The 24,529-nt window shown below is 35.9% G+C and overlaps 1 protein-coding gene across 1 annotated transcript in view; it reads right to left on the bottom strand.

The window, feature by feature from the left end:
* DMD (dystrophin) overlaps positions 1–24,529 on the bottom strand; it is a 1,602,346-nt gene that overhangs the window by 781,857 nt on the left and 795,960 nt on the right. The window contains exon 41 of the mRNA XM_069463910.1: positions 4,903–5,050. Within this exon, the coding sequence (XP_069320011.1) occupies positions 4,903–5,050 (148 nt within the window). The remainder of the gene's footprint in view (positions 1–4,902; positions 5,051–24,529) is intronic.

Genomic DNA, 24,529 nt, shown 5'->3' with positions numbered 1-24,529 from the left:
TAGCGACATTGGTTGCCAGATTGTCTCAGAAAGAAGGAAAAGTTTTAGATGGGGAAAAAAAAAAACAAACAAACATAGATCAGGTGTAATTCTGAGAGAAAAGTGTCAGAACCTACCAGAGATTGCACAGGAAGAAGTTGCAGAGCAGAACAAGAAATAGCAAGATATTGCCAGAGATTAAACCCTGAGAGGCTTGGAGTCCAGTGGGAAGGGTAGGTGGGGGTTTTATTTCTCTTCCCTCACACTTCTGAAAGTTAGCAGGTTCCCAAGCTGCTGAAGAGCTTTTCTACTCTCACGAGCCCAAAAGCCCAAACCACCAGGCCAGCCCCTTCAGGATCACTTCCCATCACCACAGACCCAAACCAAGATGGCAGGAACCATATTACTTCTCCACCCACTGTGTGCCTTTGTCCACCCCCAGGAAGCTTCATGCCTTCAGTTTTTATATAACTTGTTCCCACACAAACATTTCCCAACTCCAGCCCAGACTGCAGTGGCCATACAGGGGCCAGTGGGTCCTGGGGGATCTGTGTGATCCCAGAGCTTGCACATTCTGGTAGGCTGCCTTCTAATGAGAGGGACAGAGATGACAAGAGCACCAGCTCGCCTCCATTTGGAATTTTTTACTCTCCTTCCCCTCCCCCACCCACTGCTGCCTAGAGGCACTGGTGCCCCAAGGGACAATTGAGCCAAGACTCTCAGGAGTGGCTGCTTCCCCTCTGTTAATGTGTCCACTATAACGAGACTACAACAGAGAGTGGGGCTCACACCTTTCCTCTGGAAGACCTGTAACAGACCAAGGGGTGCTCAGATGTGAGCTTCCTGCCCACCAGCCTTCCCCAGTGCTGCTCGCCTGGCTGCTCCAGCAGAGCAGGGCAAACCCCAAAGCAGAGAGACATTAAACCTGCTTGAGCACTCCATGGGAAAGTCGGGACCAGCATGCTTCTCCCTGAATGGTCAAGGATTGAACTTGGGGGATCAGAAGACAGGCCCGCAGGCTGGACCCCATAACCCCAGGACTCAATTGCATTGCTCAGGGGCACAGAGGGGAGATTTGTGAATTAGTTTTAGGAGGCAAGGGAGCCTGCATGGGCAGAACTGAGAGAAGAGTACAGTGTGGTTCAGAGCCATAGCACACTCATGGAGCAGTCCTCACCCCACAGGAAAGCTGCACTCTCAGCCCAGGGTGGGATTCTGGACAGGGAAGCTCCCAGCCTGCAGTGCCACTGCTGGTGAGTTCAGCTAGTTTGAGTCTCTGCCTGTGGCCAAATGACCTAAGGAGACCTCGAGGCAGGAAAGTAGGGAGAAGAGTGAAACCCACTCCTGACAGCCAAACAGTGAATCCCAAACTGCCCCTCCCACATGAACAGACTTTCTGGCTTGGTGGGGCCACTTCAGCCCGTCCCTGGAGGCTTTCCCAAGTGACCTGGGACCTGACCTTTCACCCCTGCTGAGACACCTCTTTTGACTGCCTTTGTGGAGCCAGAATGCAGGCTCACCTTACCCAGTCCCATCCAGCCTCACTCTTCCACCCACCTCTGCTGTGATGGAGAATAAGAGTCCCCTGGGGGCCCCACTCACCACCTAGGGCATCCAAGTGCTTCTTCTGAGAGAGTAGAGCCAGTCACAGATCCCAAAAACACTGCAGCTGGCTCTAGCTGGTAAGCGCCACCTACTGGCAGGGAGGACAACTTGTATACCCCATTATAGCACTTACTGATTCAATCATGCAGGGTGTGGTTGATTCTTACCCACAAGCAACACCTACTGTCTCAGAGATTAAACTAGGCATCCCCATATAACTCACACTGTTAAGAAGACCACAGGACTAGGGAGAGAGAGGATGCCAAAGACCTCCATCTTCCATTATCAGTAAGAGACAGGATATCTGCCCACACACATGGTTCACCACCACTACAGCCTACAAACAACTAGCAAGTGAGAAAACCACCACACTATGGATTATTTTGACCAAAGTATCCATCGGGAACCTGGAAACCCATCAAAGCACCCACAAGCAAGCCAAAGGCCCTTACCCAACATATGCTACAGACACAGCTTTAAGAGTGAGGCAGGGGGAAGCCCCATTTAAATGAAAGAAAATCCAAAAACAAGAAGCAACAGCTGCTCCAGATGAGAAGGAATCAGTGCAAGAAATCTGGAAGAATGAAAAATGAGAGTGAAAAGATATCCTTCAAAGGAGCATACCAGCTCTATAACAATGGATCCCAACCAAAATGAAAATATTGAAATTATAGATAAAGATTTCTAAATATAGATTGTAAGGAAGCTCAATGAAATCCAAGAGAAAATGGAAAACCAACTGAAAGAAACCAGAAAAAACAATTCATAAAATGAACAAAAAATTTACTAAAGAGATGACATATTAAAAAAAAAAGTAGAAATTTTGGAAAAGAAAAATTCATTTAATGAAATAGAAAACACAGTACAAAGCTTTAAGAATAGACTAGACCAGGCAGAAGAAATAATTTCAGAGTTTGAAGACAACTTTTTCAAATTAACCCAGTCAGTCAAAAATAAATAACAAAGAATCAAGAGGAATCAACAAAGACTAAGAGAAATATGAGGTTATGTAAAACGGCCAAATATAAGAATCACAGGCATCCCTGAGGATGAAGAAGACAAGTAAAAGGTCTGGAAAACCTATTTGGGGAAATAATTGAGGAAAACTTCCCTGGTCTTGCTAGAGATTTAGAAATCCAGGCACAAGAAGCTCAATGAACACTTGGGAGATTCATTGCAGAAAGAGAATCACCAAGACATATAGTCATCAGCCTGGCCACAGTCAACAGGAAGGAGTAACTCCTGAAAGCTGTGAGGAGAAAACATCAAGTAACTTACAAAGGAAAACTTATGAGGCTAACTGCAGACTTCTCAACTGAGACCTTATAAGCCAGAAGGAATCAGGGCCCCATCTTCAGTTTTCTTAAACAGAACAACCGCCAGCCTAGAATTTTGTGTCTTAAAAAACTAAGTCTCATATATGAAGGAGAAATAAAGATTTATCTGACAAGCAAGCACTGAGGGAATTTGTCACCACCAGACTTTCCCTGTACAAAATACTTAGAATGGCATTATACGTGTATCAACATAATAGATACTTACCAGTGTAAAATCAAGCAAAACTAAAGCTCACAGCTCATATAAAACAATAGCACAAGAGGGAAAACAAAGCAATAAGGTATACCCAATATGATGAACAGAACATCATCCCACATATCAATTCTATCACGCAATGTGAACAGTCTGAATGCTCCACTCAAAAGATGTAGGCTGACTGAATGGATGAAAAAATACAACCCAAGTATCTCCTGTCTCCAGGAAACACATATAATCTACAAGGAGTCAGAGAGACTTGAGGTGAAGGGATGGAGGAAAATATTTCATGCAAATGGAAACCAAAAGAGAGCAGATGTAGCCATTCTCATATCAGATAAAGTTGACTTTAAACCAACAATGGTAAAAAAAGACAAAGATGGTCATTATATAATGGTAAAGAGAGAAATGCAACAAGAAGACATAACAATCCTGAATATATATTTACGCACCTAGATTGTCTAAGGAGAAAAGAGAATCAATGCATATTTATTAATAAGTAAATGCAACTAAATATGTCTCTTAAATGGATTATCAGTTGTACTGCTGTATGTGACACTCTATATATTTAGGAAAGATCAATTTATAAGAACAGACTGAGTTCATTTTTCCAGGGTAAAACCATCTTCAGATGGTTCTCAAACTTTTTATTTTTTGAATCTCTAATACCTAGTACAGGTATGACATATAGTAAGTGCTTCATATCTGTTCATCGAATTAAACCATATTTTAATTTATATACTTTATTTCTTGTTCAAGTGTAAATTTCTTGTCTCATAGAAATAAATGTTTGACATTGGACCCTAATTTATGTGTGCAAACCAACTGAATCATTGATAAAGGAGCAATTCCATTTTCCTTTGATTACATGACCTCGTAAAATGAGGATAATAGCAACCCTTGTGAATGTTTGATATGAAGATTAAATAAAATAACAGATGTAAATGCATCTAATACTTGGCACAAGGGGATGATTAAATATTAATTTCCCTTCCCCTTTCATCTTCTCTTCAACAATTAAAATAAAACAGATCCAGAAGAACTGTTTTCCTAAAACTAAAACCATGAAAGTTAATCCAACTGTACAATCAGAGCATGTCAGTCACCCAGGTGAGGTAATCAGTAATAAGCAGACGTCACAGTAGGAAGATATGAAAAGCCACTTGAATAAGCTGGCTGTCTATTCAACCGGTATGCCCCCGACCCCAGACAAAATAAGCCAAACAAAACATTTATTCAGGCGAATATAATGCCTTTAATTAGAGGCTGAAGTAGGGGGGTTGATCTGGCAATTAAGATTTTTCCTAAGAAATGGGATTTTTTTTATAGACTCTTTCTAAATCTCTGGGATATAGCCTAAGACAGATTGAATTAGTGATTACCATTTAGATTTAGATTTTATGATTCTACACTTTGCTCTTCAATTTTGAAATTATTCAAAGTCATAGAATTCTCAAATAAGTCTAAACTTAATTTATAAATTAGTTTAGAGAACAGCTGCCATGCATTATATATTTAGATACATGTATTGAATCTATACATATAAATGCATATGTATATATGTATAGATGCAGTATATATATATATATATATACACATACATCTATACATATGTACACTGGTTGGGAGCCACTGGGTTAAGAAAAAATAAAGTTGTGAGAAAAACACTTTAGTAAGGAACTATAAATAACCTAATGGACAGGAAATCAATGATTCAATTAAAAAAATAGATTCATATACTCTTTATACAAGTAGACCCTAGGGGATTTTAGAAAATAAAATTACCTTGACTTGTTCAAGCTTTTCTTTTAGCTGTTGCTCATTTCCAGGTTCAAGTGGAATACTAGTAATGTTATCTGCTTCTTCCAACCATAAAACAAATTCATTTAAATCTCTTTGAAATTCTGACAAGATATTCTTTTGTTCTTCTAGCCTGGAGAAAGAAGAATAAAATTGTTATAAACAACATATTTCTCAAACATTTTTTGAAGCAAACTGGAAAAAGAAAACACTGCAAACACTTAAAAAAATAAGCAATTTAAAAGAGGTTAACAATACATAATTTATTTTAAGAAAAGTCATTCACTTTGAACAAAGCAATTTCAATATTTCAAAAATCTCTAAAAGATAAGAGATTAAAATTGGTCAAGAAAAATTCCGATTTAAAAATTCATCACTACTGACATTTAAGGTTGGCTAATTCTCTGCTGTGAAGGGCTATCCTGTGCACTGTAGGATATTTAGCAGCATCCCTGGCCTGTACACACTAGATGCCAGTAGCAACTCCCAACTCCCCAATTGTGACAACCAAAAATGTCTCCAGGAATTGCCAAATATACTGAGAGGGGGTCAAAATTGCCCCTGGTTGAGAACCACTGCACTAAAGTAAGTATAAAACATGGAGTAACATGTTTTAAAATGCTTAATTAAAGCATTTTTATAGAAAATTGTGGGACAAAAGTAAAAACAAAGTATTTTTTTAAAGTAGCAACTGTTTTATTTGCTCACAATTCTGTGGGTCAGGAATATGGATAGGGCTTAGTTGGACAGTTCTGCTCTATGTGGCTTCTGCTCGGTTTAAAATGAAAACACTAAATTATTACATGTGTAAATGTTTTCCAAATTATGACTCACAATCTTTTTTGAGGAAAGAGAAGAATTGATTTAACATACTTGACATATGTTGTACTAGTGGAAGTTTTTAATTATAAAAATGCATATACTGTAAGTTAATTAGCCGTAAGTTTATTCTTATATATTGTATTGTAAGACAGCTGAACAAAATTGTTTCCACTTAGATAATTTAATTTTTTTTGTTTTGTTGTCCTTGGGGAGCTATATACCTCTTCCATGTAAGGTTTTAATTAGAGTATAAAATACACATTGGACAGTGCACATATAACTGTATAGCTTAATGAAGTTTTAAAAATTAGATACAATGTATAAACAGAGAAAGAAATAGCATGTTACCAGAATCCCAGAATCCCCCTCTTACCCCCTGACAATCACTACCTCAGAGTGTAAGCAGTGCCCTATCTATTTTTATTATTTTGCCTGTACTGAGCATTATGCAAATGGAATCATATGGTATATAGTCTTGTATTTTGCCTTTTTCACTCAAAATTCTGCCCATAATAATCCATTCTGCATATAGTTTTAGTTTGTTCATTCTCATGGCTGCATAGTATTTAATTGTATAAATATATCACTGTTGATGGACACTTGGGATATTTCCATTTTTTAAATGTTTAGCTAAGAATTTTTTTTTGCTTCAAATTAACAAATATTTATTGAGAGCTTGCTATCTTCCAGGAACTCTACTGGGCGTTAGGATTAAAGATGGATATGTTATGTACTTTGCCTTGAGGATCTTACTGTCTATGAGAAAAAACAAGCATATAAACTGAGGATTATGATTGAGTATTATAGGAGGATAATTTATTTCTGGGAAAAGGCTTGGGAGATATTCCAGAGAAGATAATGGTCTATCCGACTCTTGAAGCATGAGAGCCCCCCATGTTGCAGGAATAAGACAGCTTGCTCAAAGACGGAACCTTAAGAAAACTACAATTACACTCATTTTCCAAACCAGAATCTTTGCTAAGCCAAGGCTTGTCTATATTCAGGTTTTCTATTTGATAAGAGCTTGTTCAAAGTCTCTTCTGGGACATGTAAAGTGACATTCTTCCCTCTCTTTTCTTAACACAGGAACCACGGGTATTCTGTAAAACCCCAAGTTAGGTTATGTCACCCATGCACTCAAAACACTCTTCTATCACTTTCCAATTCACTTATAACAAAAGCCAAAATATTACATTGTTCTACGAGGGTCCAGGTCTGAGCTGTTCAATATGGTAGGCAGTATCACATGTGGCTACTGAGCACTTGAAATATGGCTAGTACTAATTGAGATGAGCTGTAACTATAAAATACATAACAGATTTCAAAGACATAGTACATAAAAAAGAATGATCCCAGTACCTTCTGCTCAGTTTTACTGTGAACCTAAAATTGCTCTAAAAATAAAGTCTATTTTCAAAATTTTAAATATAATATAAAATACCCCATTAATATGTTATATCTAATATATCACATTTGTTTGAAATGATAATATTTTTAATATATTGTTAAATAAAATATATTAAAATTAATTATACCTGTTTCCTACTTTTTTGATGTGGCAACTAGAAAAAATTAAATTATATATGTGACTCACTTAATTTTTCTATTGAACAATGCTGATCTGTAAGATCTGCTGATCCACTCTCTCCTTACCTCATGACAACATCTCCATCTATTTTCACTTTCTTTTATCCTTCCTGAGAACCTCTGGCTTCCTTGCTGTGTTCCTCAAGTGCACTAAATGGGTCCCTGCTTCTGAGCCTTGGCACTTGCTCTTCTCTGCCTTTCTAGCCCTTCCTTGAAATATCAAACATGGCTGACTCCCTCACCTTCTGCAGGTCTTCCCTGATGACTCACCTTAAAATTGCACCTCTCCCCAAATTCCTATTCTTTCTCCCTATTTTATCTTTCTCTTTAGTTCTTAAAATTAACATACTCTATGATTTGGGTATTTATTTGGTGTGTTGTCTACCTCACACACATGAAATTAAGCTTCCTGAGGACAAGGATTTTTGTATGGTTTATTTACTGCTGCAATCCTTGCTCCTAAAACAAACAATGCCTGGCACAGAATAGATGCTCAATAAATAACTGTTGCATGGATGAATGGATTCTCACATCACTCTATTTAATCTTGCATGCATTTATGTTCTAAAATAATCATTCCCATTCTTTGAAATGTTGGCTATGAAACATGGTCTAATTTACCCACCAATGTGCACTATAGTATTTCATCAAACTAAAGACACCCTCAGTTGCAGGCTGTAGAATATTATAGTATCACTTTAAGTACCTGTGAGGTGGACAGTGGATGTGGGGTGGGGAATGCTGCCCATTAAACTATGACATATCACTTTTAAGTTTTACCCTGCTATGAAATGTGTTCTTTTAGGTTTATTATTATTTTTGTCATTTATTTTTCTTTTGTGTACATAAAAAGTAAAACATAAGTGAAAAACATTGGTCAACGTATTCCTAAATCGTCCTCACATTTAGAGTCTGACTATCCTGTATCATTTGTCCTTTCAGAGTCCATCTTCTTCTATACAATATCATCCTCTTGTGGCATCAAGAGTGTTGGTGATATAGCATTTCTTAAGCGGGGTCCATTGCTGTCTCCATGATTTTCTTCTAAGCCACATGTGGCCTGGCCAGCAGGGATTGTAAAGCTCATCCTTATTTCAGTGATGTTAATGTGATAAAATGTGTAGCTTAGAATGGATGAAATTTAGTTAATTTGTGCAGTCTCCTATCACTGACATAGAGAATCAGGCTTTTGTGGCTGCTACCAAGTTGCTGGTCATTTCAGGATTTTTTTTTTTTTGAAGTCTTAATGTAATGACAGATAACTGTTTTGTTTGTGTGAAATTATCAATGGATATTATTATGACATTACTTGTCTGATTCTTGAGTTTATTTTCCACTGATAGAATCAATAAAGTTTTGTGATCAATTTCCATGGGAACTAGTGTTTCATTATATGAGTTTTTGCCAAGGAAAAATATTTTGACCTCTCTTGTGCATGTAAAGACTAGTGTAGTTGGCATTACTGGTTAGTGAAGTATTTGAGATTTTTGGAAGAATGGTCAGGAGATCAAGCTGGTGAGGTGGCTGGAGGCCAGGTTAAGAAGCACACCTAGAACATTTCTTATCTGTTTTAATCTATAGGTGATGAACTACTTATAAGCTTTTAGTAGGAAAAGATTGGTTTCATTACAAACTCACTGTGGTTATTCTGTGGCAGATGATAGTGGGCAAGCGTGATAAGTAAGACAAGAGACAGAAATCAATTATGAGACTATCACAATAGGTCAGGCAATAAAATAATGACAGTCCAAAGCATGAAGCTGTAGCAGGGTAGAAAGAAGATGACAGGAAAAGTTTAAAATTTAGGAGGAGACTCAATAGGACTTGTTGATAAAAGGAGAGAGATTGGTATTAGTAGCTAACAACTATTGACTTGGCGACTGAGCCAAGTACCAAATCTTCACAACCCTACTATGAGGTGGGTACTATTATCTCATCCTTAACAGATTAAAAAAATGAGGCTTAATACTTTTCCCAAGGTCATACAACTAATAAGTGGTCAATCCATTGTTCAGTCATGGGCCATCTGGATCCAGAGCCTTTGTGTTCCTAATCTGTCCTGCATATTACATCTCATCTAGGAGTGCTTGTGCCTTTTCTGGCTGGGATGGTATTTATTCCAGCTGAGAGTAGATTTTGTTGTCTCATGTATTTAGGGGAAATTACCAGTTTAAAAAAAATTGAGAGATCTTGAGTTCAGAGAAGAGAAGAAACCTGGAAATAAGGACTTCAGTTATAAGCAATGAGTCGGTGGATAAAACATGGTAAACTAACTTTTGAACTAATAATTGACATTTCATATTTGGCATGTTCTGAGTCCATCCTTTCTTCATTTTAATAAATATCATCATTGACGATTCTCCCTTATTTAAATTATTAATAAAAAAGAATAAGCCCATTTCACAGCCTTTTGTTGATTTCTCATATATGTAACCCTTTGGCTCCTGCTCCTCCTCCATTCTGAGTGCTTGGACATGGAAAGCCAAAGGAATGTATGGGGTGCTCTTTTGGTCCCTCTAAAAGCTACACAGATCTGTGAAGGAGTTCTGTAGCTTACCAACCTTCAGTGGAATGAGGGGATGCTTTTCCCTTTTTGTAGTCTACAAACTTTTTTCTCAGTGATTCCCTTGAAGCCTCTACCTTTGACTTTAGAGAGATGAAAAGGGAAGAGAGGTAACTGTCCCTTACTACAAACACTCCTCTCTCCACAATGCTTACGAGCCCCTCCCATCTGAGTCCTCCTAATGTTGACTGAGACATGGAGCACAAAGGAGTTTGGAAATTGCAGGTAGTAAAGATAATACCATGGTTGCTTCTCTGTAAACCCTATGGAAAAGTCATCAGTCTCAATTGCTGGTAGCTTGTTTTAGAATGTGGGATAGGACCATTTTTCCCCAGATTCTGGTATTAGAAGCAATTGTGGAAGAGGAAAACCTCTATAAACATGCTTTATTTGTTTAAAAGTTCTAAGTTGATTCAATTCCTTGAATCTAGATTTTAAGCATCTACATCTTTTTCTCTCTCTTTTCTATTCTTTTTGCAAATCTTTGTCTCCATTAGTATTTCACTCCAAATGATCTTGCACAGTGTTCCAATTACTTTTAGTTAAGTAAAATCTTGCTAAAAGCTGATTACCTTTATAAAACCTAGACAGATTGGGAAGGCTTTTTAAGATTTTCAATTTTCATCTAGAAACATAGAATGTTAGGGAGGAAAAACACTAAAATCAGAACAAAAAAATTAATAAGCCTCAAATTTGGAAAATTCCAAAATCAAGTACCCCCTCACTTTAGTTATGTCTCATATTATTTACTTGTGTATTTTTTCCTCTCAAGAATACCAGCCAAGAAAAAGAGGGGAGATGTACTTATAATTGAGATTTATATATTTAATTGGGATCAAACTCTATAAACATTCTCTACCTACTTTATTCATTTAATATTGTACTGTATCTCCTTAGGTCATTAATTACACTTTGAAAAATTGACTTTTTAGATCTGAGTAATGAGATATATATGAGTACTCTATATTTCACCATTCCAGTATTATTATGCATTTTGTTTTCAATTTTTCATTATAATAAATGATCCTACAACAAACACATTTGTTTATGCATTTTGGTTCACATTTTTGCTGCTAATTTTCTTGGAATAGGAAAGAAAAGTTAGCAATAAGAATCCTGTGGATTTAAATACACATTACTGAATTTCTTTGCAATGCTGATACTCAGAACACTCATAAACTACCACCAACAGTTAGAAAATACTTGTCTTACTTTTACCACTATTGAGTATTATGATCTGTATGCTTGATAGGACAGAATAAAAGCTTGTTATAGATATTTTAAGTTTTTTAATAGGAAGTAGAAATGGATGTGTGTGCATGTTTACCATTTATGTTTCTACTGTCAATTGTCTGCTATGTCCATTGCCCATTTTTCCTCAGTGTTTTATTTGTAAGAGCTTTTTTCACATTTTCTTAAATATATATTTATTGAGAATATTTTTTCCAGCTTCCATTTTTACCTTTTATTTTTATTTATGTTTATGTTTGTTTCTAAATAAAAAAAATAATCATTAGCTTCTTTGTTATTTCTTTCATTTATATTATTCTTACATCTGTGGCCATTCTACCATTGTTCAGATATTCACATTTATTCTGGGTTCTTATACTTTCATTTAAAAATACCTGAATATTTACTCCTTCTTAAATTCATATAGAGCTAAGTTTCTGACCTTGAAGGGTTTTTCAGAAATTCATATTTTTCCCCAGCATAATCTTTTCTCTATTGATTTGTGGTGATTTCTTCATCATATTTTAAATTTTTATATTACTAAGGCTCCTTTTTTTGATCTATTATAGATTTTTAAGACAGTAATGGATTAATTCAATCATTGTACCTTTAAAATATGCTTAATTTCTCATAGGTTAAACCCCCTCCCACTCTAGCTATTCTAACTTTATGTGTATCATTTGATCAAATTATATAATAATTCTCATTAAGGATTTTGATTCTGGTTGCATTAAATCAATAAATTAATTTGTGAAGAATTGCTATCCTTCCAATATAATTCTGCTAAATGTTCTTTGTTTACAGTGTATCTGGACACTGAGAGTATCCAGGACTTGTACATGCACTATAAATAATTAAGTACATTTTATAATTAACCTTCAACATCAGTTTGAAAGGCAGCAAATTGCATACGATTTTATGGATATTAACCATATACTAATTTGGAAAACTCTTAAGAACTCCCAGCTAGAATAAATCATCACTTAAACAGTAAAAGCTTTGGCTGAGCTTTTTGCCGTATCTTTCTTTTTACACAATGTTTATGGAAAATATTTTTTTCTGATGATTTAATTTTTTAAAAAGTACAGCATCTTTTCAAATATGAAAACATTTGGTAGTCATGTTTGGTCTAGATTTGTTTTTTATACTTTGAAATATAAAATGATGGTGCCAAAATCCCACCGGGACCTTGTTATAATCTGCTTTTCCAAACGTATGTGTTTTCTGAAATTTCAAAGGCCTCGATTTGAAGTTTTAAAAGCTGCAATTGGAATTTATGTATTCAGATGATTGCAGAAAAGCAAAGGAACACAGTTAGCATTTCCAGGCTTGTCTCTTGACGGAACAGTTTAAACGTGCTTTATATTGGCATTCATCACATGAAGTGTTATTTCTTTGTTTATCTACTTGCTTAATGCTTACGGTAGGATTTATTCAGGCATGCGGTAGTAATAATAACGAATGGGATATTTAACATTACCCATCTGCAATTAAGTGCTAAATATTTTACTTTCAGAGGCATTTCAATACATTTGGCTATTATTTTTAAAGAACGTCTTCTGTTTGAAATATCGGCTCTGTCACTGTTTACATTATAAACACTCCTACGGTAATTGAAGGAACCACATATTATGATGGTGAGAGATTTGCATTATCAGAAAGAAAGAGCTATCTCTATGTTGCTAAATTCAATGAATTTAACATTAACTCTTAATGAACATTTTCGGTGGTGCTGCTCTTATGGTAAGAGGAAAAGACTGTCAAATCACATGGCATGATTTTGGTTGGAGGGATCTACCAACTGTTTTAGGCAAACTGCTAGATATTTTCACATTTGAATTCTTGTAATACTCAATATAACCTTTGTGTTGCCTTCCTAATGCTGTCAATGAAGAAACTGAAGCTCAGGAGATTTATATACCATATATCCAAATAAAAGGGACTATCCCATTTTCCAAATGAGAAGTCCCCCTCCAAGTTTTTTTGATCAACTTTAACATAGAAACTTTAGAAAACATAATCATCACCTGTCTACATATAATGCTTAATTCATTAATTTGATTGTGCATACTACTTTAAAATTATATAATACAAAATATTATATTAATCAGATTACATTTCCCCATTTACATTTTTCATCCAAAAATATTGTTCAAATTCTTCACATGCATCTTTGACATTGAAATTTACATCTATCTGCATGGGTACACTTTTTGAGTCTCCTAACTCAGTTTCCCAGAAAGTATCATCTTCACTTATACTCATGTGGTCCGAGGTACAATACTGCTGACTCTATGTGTAATGTTTCACTAGAAATTTTATTCTAAGCCACAAGCACACATTTACATAAGACAGTTTTATATTATGTAAAGATAGTTTTATCATCTTTCTGTGCCATATGTCCATGAGACACACAATGTAACACTTACTGAGTTGCTTTTAACAGTATTCTTTCCAGAGCTTGTTTACAAAGGCATCCAACTCCTGAAATTGTGATGTCATACTGCCAAAGTTAATCCCTACACTCTGTTAAATTTGTTTTCTTCCAGGTTTTTTTTTTTTTAAATCTCCTCTATTAGGTGATCTCTACAAGCCACCAAAATAAACATAAATTGAGATTAAGTCTAGCCAATATGTCATTCCCAGACAATACTTTATTGTTTTGAGCAAAGTAAAATAATTGAATGTATTTGTAATTTGAGAAAATTTATAAGTTTAGAAAGATTCAAATATAAGGTGACTCTTGAGAAAAAAAAATCACGAATTTTTAGCCACACATAGTACCTGCCCCAGGTCATACCCTCAATAGGGCATTGTCAGAATCAAAACCCAGGCATCAACTCTATTTAAAACCAACATGCCTTCCATACCTGGTTAGTGCTTGAGTTATGCAATTAGACATTTGTTTATTTTGCTTAAAGTTTGTGCCTTGTAAAAATGAAGTGCTCCTGAGAAGGATAACATTTCAATGCTCCTCAGTTATTTATGCCTCACTATTAGGGAAATGGTTAGCAACTTGTGGGTAGATGTGGAGAATGATGGTGGAAAGCCTGAAGCTTAGCTATGAGAGTACCTGAAAAGAAAAAAAGTCCAAATCTAAATGTTGTCAGTTATCAGCTGAGGGTGAGAACTTGGGCAAGTTACTTAATCTCTACAGTTCTCAGTTTCCTCATCTTAAAATTGGGACAATAAACACTTCATAGTGTGGTTGTAAGGAATAAATTTGCTCTCAGAAACCCAAGTTTTAGTTTAGTGTTTCACTAACAGCATTCAACAAATGGTAGAGAAAACAAAAGGAGGTACAAAAAGGTAGAATACGGGTACTGAACTTTCTATTTTTATCTTAGAATTTTTCCTAAGTCCATATGGTTATATGTATAAAAGTATTTATAAAGCATGTATCAGTACTTTTTGAACTTTTTGGTTAGCTGACAACTCTATTCTCTTTTCTGGCAAACCACCTTGACGAATTTTTCTGGGGAAACACAAATAGAGCTTTAATGTCAATCTGTGAGTAAACGTGCCACTGGATGAGTCTACTTCTAGGTGAAGCAGATGTATGATTACAATGCAACAAATATTTATTGATTTACTGGTGTCCAATGATATGGCAGTGAATATAAGCAATGATCTCTGCATTGTGGAGCTTACATTCTATTGGGAGGAAGGAGAGGGAAACAGTAAACAAGATAAATAAAATATATAGATTGTGACATAGTGATAAGTCCTACAGAGACAAAATGAAGCAGAGAACAGAGATAGAAAATCTTGAGGGGGAGTTGGTGAGTGGTTGCAATTTTATAAATGGTCATCAGAGCAGGTCTCATTGAGAAAGGGGCATTTGAGTAAAATCCTCATGTCAGGGACTGGCTAGCTCCTCATTGAACAACTTGACTCTTTTAATTATGCAGCTAGTTGTCATTTCCCAGTCTCTTTGCCATTAGATGTGGCCACATGACTGAGTTCTAGCCAATAAAATGTGAACAAAAGTAATGCTCATGGATACCAAGCCTGGCTCAGAACTGGCACCTTCACCCACCCACCACCACCTCTGTGATATTCTTTGCTCCCTTTCTTTCTAATGTAGAAAATCATAGTGATTCTGAAAGCTGCATGTTAAAGGTATCATAGCCACAAAATCAGAGTGCCCTAGGGACTCCTGATTCACCATTTCAAGGGAAGCTGCTTATTGACCAGAAAAAGACTTTTTAAAGTTTGCACAAGTAAGAAGTTTCTAGTAGGGTAAGCCAGGAGGAGTTGAGTTTATTTTTTATAGTAGCTTGACTTAAGTTAGGTAATACAGAAATAAAGGAATTGATGAAGAAAGCCATGCAAATATTGTGGGAATGAAAACTCTAAGCAAGAGTGTAGTCAGAATGTTGCAACAACAACAACAAACTGAGTAAAATGTTAGGAATGGAATGAGAGGAGAAAAGAGCAGTAGCCAATGTGGTCAAAAACCTTAATCTTAAGAGATTCTACCAATTAGGTTATTACATATGAAACATGCAATTTCCTTCAGTACTAAGTTTGACAGTTGATATCTCTGACATTTCACTTTGACACTTCCTGTTTTATTTTTATTGTGAAGGTACATCCACATTCTTTCAAACCCACAATTTGGCTTCTGGTTATCTTTCAAATATTTAGAGCAATTTTTGTGAAACCATGAATAAGTCAAAAATTTGTGTTATTTTTGAATATGAGTTCCACGGAACCAATACTGCATAGACAGCTCAAAATATCAATAAATTGTTTGGAATGGGTATGACTAATGAATGCACAGTACATCAATTGTTTGAAAAGTTCTGTTCTGGTGAGTTTAATTTTGAAAATGAACTATGTGAGGGACCTGAGACCAAGGTGGATAATGATGAGTTACAAGCTATAGTGGAAGCCAATCCATCTCAACCTACACTTGAATTAGCAGCAAGGTTTGATGTTGCTATTCCAACAATATTGGACCATTTGAAACAAATCATCAAAGTAAAGAAGCTGGATAGATGGGTTCTGCATGAATTAAATGAGCATCAACAAAGAAATCATCTCAAAGCTTGCCTTTCTTTGCTGTCACGACATAAAGGTGAACCATTTCTATACTGTATTGTTATGTGTAATGAAAAATGGATGCTTTTTGACAATCATAAGCATTTGGCACAATGGTTGGATAAAAATGAAGTGCTGAAACACAGTCCAAAATCGAATATTCATTAAAAAAGCTAATGGTGTCTGTTTGGTGGTTCAGTGCTGGTATTATCCACTACAGCTTCATGAAACCTGGTCAATCGATTACAGCAGATGTCTGCTGCAACCAGTTGGATGAAATGATGAAGATGCTTGTGATTAAGCAGCTGAGATTGGTCAATAGAGACAGGTCAATCCTCTTGTAAGACAATGCTCGACCACATGTCACACAAACAACGCTGCTCAAACTACAGAGGCTGGACTTGGAAACTCTCTGTTATCTACCATATTTGCAAGACCTTGCACCAACTGACTACCACTTCTTCCAGGCTTTGCACCACTTCTTGCAAGGAAAAATATTCAATTCTCAACAAGCTGTGGAAAACGCCTTACAATTTCATTGCCACTCACTCTCCAGGCTTCTTTGCTGCTGGCATAAACAAGCTACCATTAAGATGGCAATACTGTGTCGATAGCTCAGGCACACACTTTGACTAATTGTACTGCTTCTTGTTTGGGATCTAATAAACTACACTTTTGATTTGAAATCAGACATTTCATACTTAATGACCTAAATAGAATCCCAAGGCTTTCATAATTCATATTCCCCATCAAATTCAGTTCTTAGATGAAAAGAAATTCTAGAATAATGTTTGGAGGATCCCAGATTGAACTCTGTTCTCCAACCTTACTTTAATAGGTCTGATTGACTAACTGTACCCCAAAATTTCCCTTAGATTTTTTTGTGTTCTGTCTACACAGGTGCTAGAACAGGCTTCTGAAAACTCTCAGGATGCTTTGATTCTTCGTCTATCAAAGACAGAGTTACATCAGCTATCAGTCAAGCCTGTCACTAAGCCATTGCCATCTGGTGGAAAATGCAATGAAGCATGTATGACTTCAAACAGTTTTTCTGATTTCAATCCCAGTTAAATTTTTCCCTTCTCAGAGATTGAAAACACCATAATCTTCCTGCCTAAAGTTGCTCCTCTGTCAACTTCAATGGATGGCTTCACTAGCTCCCAGTTTCTCAAGCTGGAAATCTGGAAGTAATCCTTGATTCCTCCCTTTCCCTCATTCCCAGAATGTATCAGTGTCCTCATAGTTCCACTTAAGACTTCTCTCTTGAATCTGCCCACTTTTCTCCATCCTCCCTGCCACTGCCTCCTTCTCTCATTCTCTCTGTCTGATTCCTAACAGCCTTTCTGAAGCTGCTTCATAATTGATTTCTTACCATGTTGTCTCCTTCTTACCCATTCTTGACAGCTTACCATGAGCTATCATTCTAAAATGTTTCTGATCATGCACCCCATACATTCAATAACTCCCTAGTGCCAATGAGATAAAATACAACCTCTTTAACATGGGTCAAAAAACTCTCTGTGATCTGGTCTCTACTTCTCTTTCTTCATCTTTCTTTGCATTCCATAATCCACTGAACAACTTATTCTTCCTTGAAATTCAGCACTACATCAATGTCAGGGCTTTTCATACAATGTTCACTCTGCTTGAGATGCCTTTCTACAAATCTTGATCTTGGTAGCTACGTTTCCAATCTCAGGTTAGACATCACTTCCTCTACAAAGCTTTTTTGATTAAGTAATACTCCCACCAAGTATAGGTTATAGGTCCCGTTATGTAGTCCCATAGCCCTTCATAATGTTTCTATCACAGGAAATATTGTAATTTCCTATATCCATCAATATATTGTGATCATCATAAGGGCAGACACCCTGTCTATTGTGATCACACTCTATTCTTAGTACCTAGAATACAGTGTTTGCTCAGTTTTTAAATTAACAATCTCTGAATGATGTCATCTTTTTTTTTTTTTTTTTTTTTTTGAGACAGAGTCTCACTCTGTTGCCCAGGCTAGAGTGAGTGCCGTGGCGTTAGCCTAGCTCACAGCAACCTCAAACTCCTGAGCTCAAGCGATCCTCCTGTCTCAGCCTCCCGAGTAGCTGGGACTACAGGCATGCACCACCATGCCCGGCTAATTTTTTCTATATATATTTTTAGCTGTCCAAATCATTTCTTTCTATATTTAGTAGAGATGGGGTCTCACTCTTGCTCAGGCTGGTCTCGAACTCCTGAGCTCAAACGATCCGCCCACCTCGGCCTCCCAGAGTGCTAGGATTACAGGCGTGAGCCACCGCGCCCGGCCTGAATGATGTCATCTTAATTGTGTATCTGAGAGTAATAACATTATTCACATTGGTCTTGGGATATTTTTATGAAAAACAATGTGTATATATGGGGGACAGGTTCTGTGTAAAATCAACTAAATTCAGCTAGGGAAAGTTATACACCAGGGATTTGCAAACTATGGCCCATGAGCCAAATCATGCCTACCACCTGTTTTTAGTAAATAAACTTTTATAGGAATACATCTACACTCATTCATTTACACATTGTCTATGACTGCTTTTATGCTACAGCAACAGAGTTGAGTAGTTGCAGCAATGACCGGATGGCCCACAAAGCCGAAAACATTTACTATCTGGCACTTTACTAAAGTTCTCCAACATCTACTATGTGCTAAATCCCTTATAAATATGATGCAAAAATTCTCAACAAAATCCTAGCAAACTGAATTCAGGTGCTTATCAAAAAAATAATCCACCACAACCAAGTGGGCTTCATCCCAGAGATGAAGGGATGATTCAACATACGCTAATCTATAAATGTAATTCACCATGTAAATAAAAGCAAAAACAAAGACCATATAATCCTCTTAATAGATGCAGAAAAAGCATTCAACAAAATTTAGCACCCTTTTATGATAAGAACACTTAACAAAATAGGCATAGATGGGGCCTATCTAAAAATGATACAAGCCATATATGACAAACCCACAGCCGACATCATACTGAATGGGGAAAAATTGAAAGCATTTCCACTTAGAATTGTAACGAGACAAGGTTGTCCTCTATCGCCGCTTCTATTCAACATAGTGCTGGAAGTCCTAGCCAGAGCAATCAGACAAGAGAAGCAAATCAAGAGCATCCAAATGGGGGTGGAAGAGGTCAAATTATTGCTCTTTGCTGATGATATGATCTTATATCTAGAAAACCCCAAAGATTCTGCCATTAGACTACTGGAATTTATAAATAAATTCAGCAAAGTCTCAGGTTACAAAATCAATGTACAGAAATCAGTAGCATTCCTATACGTCAATAACAGTCAAACTGAGAACCAAATCAAAGACTCAATACCCTTCACTATAGCAACAAAGAAAATAAAATACCTAGGAATATATTTAACTAAAGAGGTAAAAACCTCTTCAGGGAGAACTACGAAACACTGAGGAAGGAAATAGCAGAGGACATAAATAGGTGGAAAACCATACCATGCTCATGGGTCAGTAGAATCAACATTATTAAAATGTCTGTAGTACCCAAAGTGATCTACAGATTCAATCCAATCCTCATTAAAATACCAACATCATTTTTCGCAGATCTAGAAAATATAATCTATGCTTCGCATGGAACCAGAGAAGACCTCAAATAGCAAAAGCAATCTTAAGCAAAAAGAACAAATTGGGAGGCATAAATTGACCAGACTTCAAGCTATACTGAAAGGCTGTAGTAATTAAATCCCTTTCTTAGACACATACTAAGGAATTATAAGTATGATAATTCTGATATATAATCTTTTTAATCAGTTATATGTGTGGTAATGAAAATGTATATAACCATTAAAACTAACTCCCATCATCTGGAATAATCATTAGCACCATACTCAATTATTATTTCACACGGCACCAAATGAGGAGAGCTAATAGGAAAACTGGACATTGCACCTGATTATAAATATTTATTCTGTTTAAATTTACTAAAGTATGCAAACATAAGACACTAAATCTACTTAGCTTAGAATCAAACATGGAAAATAATTAGTAAAATGACACATACTTCTGCCTCATTTTCCTCCTTTTGGCTTTTATATTATTCACGTTTCCTTCCGTATTTCTCTTTCTTTCCAACCCATGATCAACTTCATCACTTCGTTTATAATTTCACATCCTTTTTTGTTATTCAGTCTTTTTTCTCTGGATTTTAGGGTGATTTTTATTACTGTGCCTATATTTTGAACTCCTCAGGCTAGCCATAATTTCCAACCCCAGCAAAATGTCATCTATTGCCCCACACTGTGTACATATCCAGTGGAATTTAAATACATTATATAGAGAAGGAAAAACACAGTTCCTCAGAGAGAGAAAGAAAAAGGCAACATTTTGTTTACCACTTTCATCTTCCAGAAGAAAAGGTAAAGGGTAAACACAATGGCAGGTAAGTTCTTCAGAAACGTGGATTACTATTCCTTTAAAAAATATAGCCACAAGAGGTATAAATATAGTTCCATTCTCTTAAACAGTAGTTCCTGAAATCTGGTCTGGTGACCTCTGGGGGTCCTTGAAGCCCCTGTAGGGGATCTGTGAGGTCAAATCTATTTTAATGATAATACTAAGATGTTATTTGACTTTTTCTTTCTCATTATTTCATAATGCTTTTCACAGGTTATATGATGTGAGAAATGGCAGTACATTGAATGTAGAAACAGATATAAGAACCAGCTGCCTTCTCTTAAGCTAACCCTAAAAGAGATTTGCAAAAATGTAAAACAATGTCACTCTTCTCATTATTTCTTTTTGTTGTGAAAAATGTAGTTTTTAATAAAAAATTTGTTTTTTTATTTCAACATGTAATTTTAAATGAATTAATCAATATTTTCAATATTTCTCACTTTTAATTTCAAATATGGTAATCTACATACACCAAAGCTCTTTGGAATCTTGAATAATTTTTAAGAGCATAAAACGATCCCAAGATCAAAAAGTTTAACAACCATTCTTGTAGAAGAACTGAATGCCAAAGTTTAGTACCCCATACAGTAAGTGAGGAGATAATTTTCTGGAGAAAAGAAATACCTCCTTGTCACTGGGCATAAATAATGATATGTCTTAATGCATATCATAAAAAAGACCTCAGACAAGTAGATAATCCAATGTAAAATGAAAATTAAAACAATCCATTAAGTATGAAGTACTCCACCACAAACATTTCAGTTGGAGTCCAGAAATTTGCCAATGAATTTATAAGAGGCAGAGGAAGGTGAATAATACAGGCCAAATACCATAAGGGCCAACTTTTAAAGTTAATGAACTACCTAAGTACTTAACTGGGAGTCTATGTGATAAGCTAGGCTAAGCAGGGCATCTTTAAAATATATACAAACTGCTCACCTAGAGATTGCAATGCACTGAGGCAAGTTGGCTTATCATTAGTTTTTTTTATCAACAAATATTTAAGTGTCCACAATGTACCAGGCACTGATTGTGCTACCTGATGGGCTAGTTACAAAATGTTGGCATGCCATTCAGAGATGGAGACATCTACATGAATAGGTTTCTTTAAAACATGATAAGCATGGAAGTATAGCTATGTATTCACCAAACATTATGCATCTACTAAGTGCCACACTCCATACTGTCTTCAGTTAAGATTAAGGATTGAACAAAATAGACCTAGTCCATACCCATTTTGAGCTTATACTATCATGGGTGATATCAACATTAAACCAATAATCATACAAAGAAATTTATTAATGTAAACTGTAAGTGTATAGAGAAAAAAGTTAATATTGTTATGAGTACTTCTTTATTTATGAACTATCAACTTAAGAAATTTCATAGATATGTTGCACCTAAAGGCAAACATTCATCAAATTCTACTTCCCCAAGGAAACAGTGTCAGTAGTCAGACATAGTTACTCTAGTTTTAGATAGCATGTCTTACTTTAGAATAAGATGTGTTTCATCTGCTTGTGTGTATTTTTGAAATGCTTTATAAACACTATTAACCTCGTTATATGTGATGAGTACAAAAGCACAGAGAAATTGTTGAAAGTGCTGGGGAAACACAGAAAATAAATAATAACAATAATGATCCAAGACTCTCAACATTTAGAATTCTCTCCAAAGATATACATATGGTCTAAGGACAAATGTATATGATGTCATTTGGAATGTAACCTGTTCCTAAAGAGAAGAGCAATGGATCTTATTTAGATTGAGAAGGATGTGGTGGTTGTAACAGTGAGTCCCTCTGAGTAAGTGACATTGAAACTCAGCCCTGAAAATATGTAAACATTGGCTGGATGAAACATGGGGAAAAAGCTTCAACACAGAGGAACTGGTTTCTCTCAGGGAACAAAAATACTTAGGGATTCAGAGAAACTGAAAGTAGACCAGTATGACTAAAGTCTGGTGATCAAGGTGAAGAGTAGCAGGAGATAAGGCCAGAGGGAGGGGCAGGTCATATCTTCTACCAAATTATCTCTGAGTACAAAAATTTGATTCTACATGAACTTTATTAGTGCATTATTTATTCTACCATCAATATCAATCACTAATTTCATTAAATATTAGATACAACATACAGATGAACTTTGGCAGCCTATCTGATTCAAACTTGGTTTTGACCTATAAAGTAGACTACTTCACTTAGCTAAGCACACATATAATATAGTAGCATCCAAATGATATCTTTCAGGATTTTTTTTAACAGACATAGTCACATATGACAGAGTCAAGGCACTGTAAACTGAAATATAGGTTTCCTGGTTCTTAGATCGATAGGAGAGCAGACTACACAGTATTGAACAGAAGATTCCTCTGTAGGTTTATGAAGATTGAAGGGAGCCTTTCTCTCTCTCCACTGGGAGCTGACCACCATTATCTCTCTGCTAAATAGAAGTGAGGGTTGTATTTCTATTCTCCAGAGAGAATTGATGGTTTCTAAGAAAGTACCACATCATTTCTTCACTATATGACTTAATAGGCAAAGTATAATGACAACATGCATAAAATAAAAGGCCATTAGGTAGCAAATATTTCATACATACATTTGTGTCATATAAGTATCAGGGAGAAAAATAAGATATCCTATCAAGGGGTAAGCATAAATAGCCACACCTCATTTACAACAGATAATTAGGATCATATAGATACCAATTTTTAAAAACTTTTTGTTTTTATTCATTTTAGCAGCTCTGTTGAGGTATACATAAGGTGTACATGAAGTGTACATAACTAATGTACAGCCCTTCCCTAACTTACAACAGTTTGACTTAACGAGTTTCAGACTTTACAGTGGTGCAAAAGCAATGCACATTTAGTACACTCCTCAATTTAAACTGGTGTTATGTCCAGATAAAGCCATTGCAAATTGAAAATGTCATAAGTTGAAAAGACATTTTTGAGTTACAATATTTTCTATTTATGACAGATTTATCAGGATGTAACCCCATCCTAAGTCAAGGGGCATCTGTATACAATTTGATGAGTTGGGATATAGGCATAATCCCGTGAAATCATCCCCATCCTCAAGGTGACAATCATATATATATCAAATCCAAAAGTTTCCTAGTGTCTCTTTGATTTTTTTCTTTTTCTTCCTCTTGCCTTTCCTCCTCTTTCCCTTCCTCCTCCTCCTCTTTCTCTTCCTCTTCTTCCTCTTTTTTGTGATAAAACACTTAAGCTCTACCCTATTAACAAATTTTTAAATGCATAGTACAGTCATTATGTTCTACAGTAGATCTCTAGAACTTATTCATCTTGTATAACTGAAACTTTATACCCATTGAACAGCAACTCACAATTTTCCATTCCCACCAGCCCCAACAAACTGCCATTCTACTCTCTGCTTGTATGAGTTTGACCATTTCAGACATCGCACATAAATGGAATCATGTAACATTTGCCCTTCTGTGACTGACTTATTTCATTTGGCATAATGCCCTCTAGGTTCATACATATTGTCACATATGGCAGAATTTCCTTCCTTCTGAAGACTAAATAATATTTTCTGTATGTATATACAAAATTTTCCTTAGCCATTCATCCTTCCATGGACATGTATTTTGTTTCCGTATCTTGGTTATTGTGAAAAATGCTGCAATGAAGATGGAAATGCAGATATCTCTTCAATATCTTGATTTCAATTCTTTTGGATATATACTCAAAAGACAGACTGCCAGATCATACGGTAGTTCTATTTTTAATTATTTGAGGAAACTTTGTACTGTGTTTCATAGCAGCTGCATCATTTTGCATTCCCATCAACAGTGTACAAGTGTTCTAACTTCCCTACATCCTCGCCAATACTTGTCTTTTGTTGTTTTTTGTTTTGTTTTGTGTTTTATTTTATTTTTTAATATATATAT

The sequence above is a fragment of the Eulemur rufifrons genome, chromosome 30, assembly GCF_041146395.1.
Source record: "Eulemur rufifrons isolate Redbay chromosome 30, OSU_ERuf_1, whole genome shotgun sequence".
NCBI lineage: Eukaryota > Metazoa > Chordata > Mammalia > Primates > Lemuridae > Eulemur > Eulemur rufifrons.
Note: the sequence above shows the minus strand (reverse complement) of the source record. Positions and strands in the feature narration are given on the sequence as shown.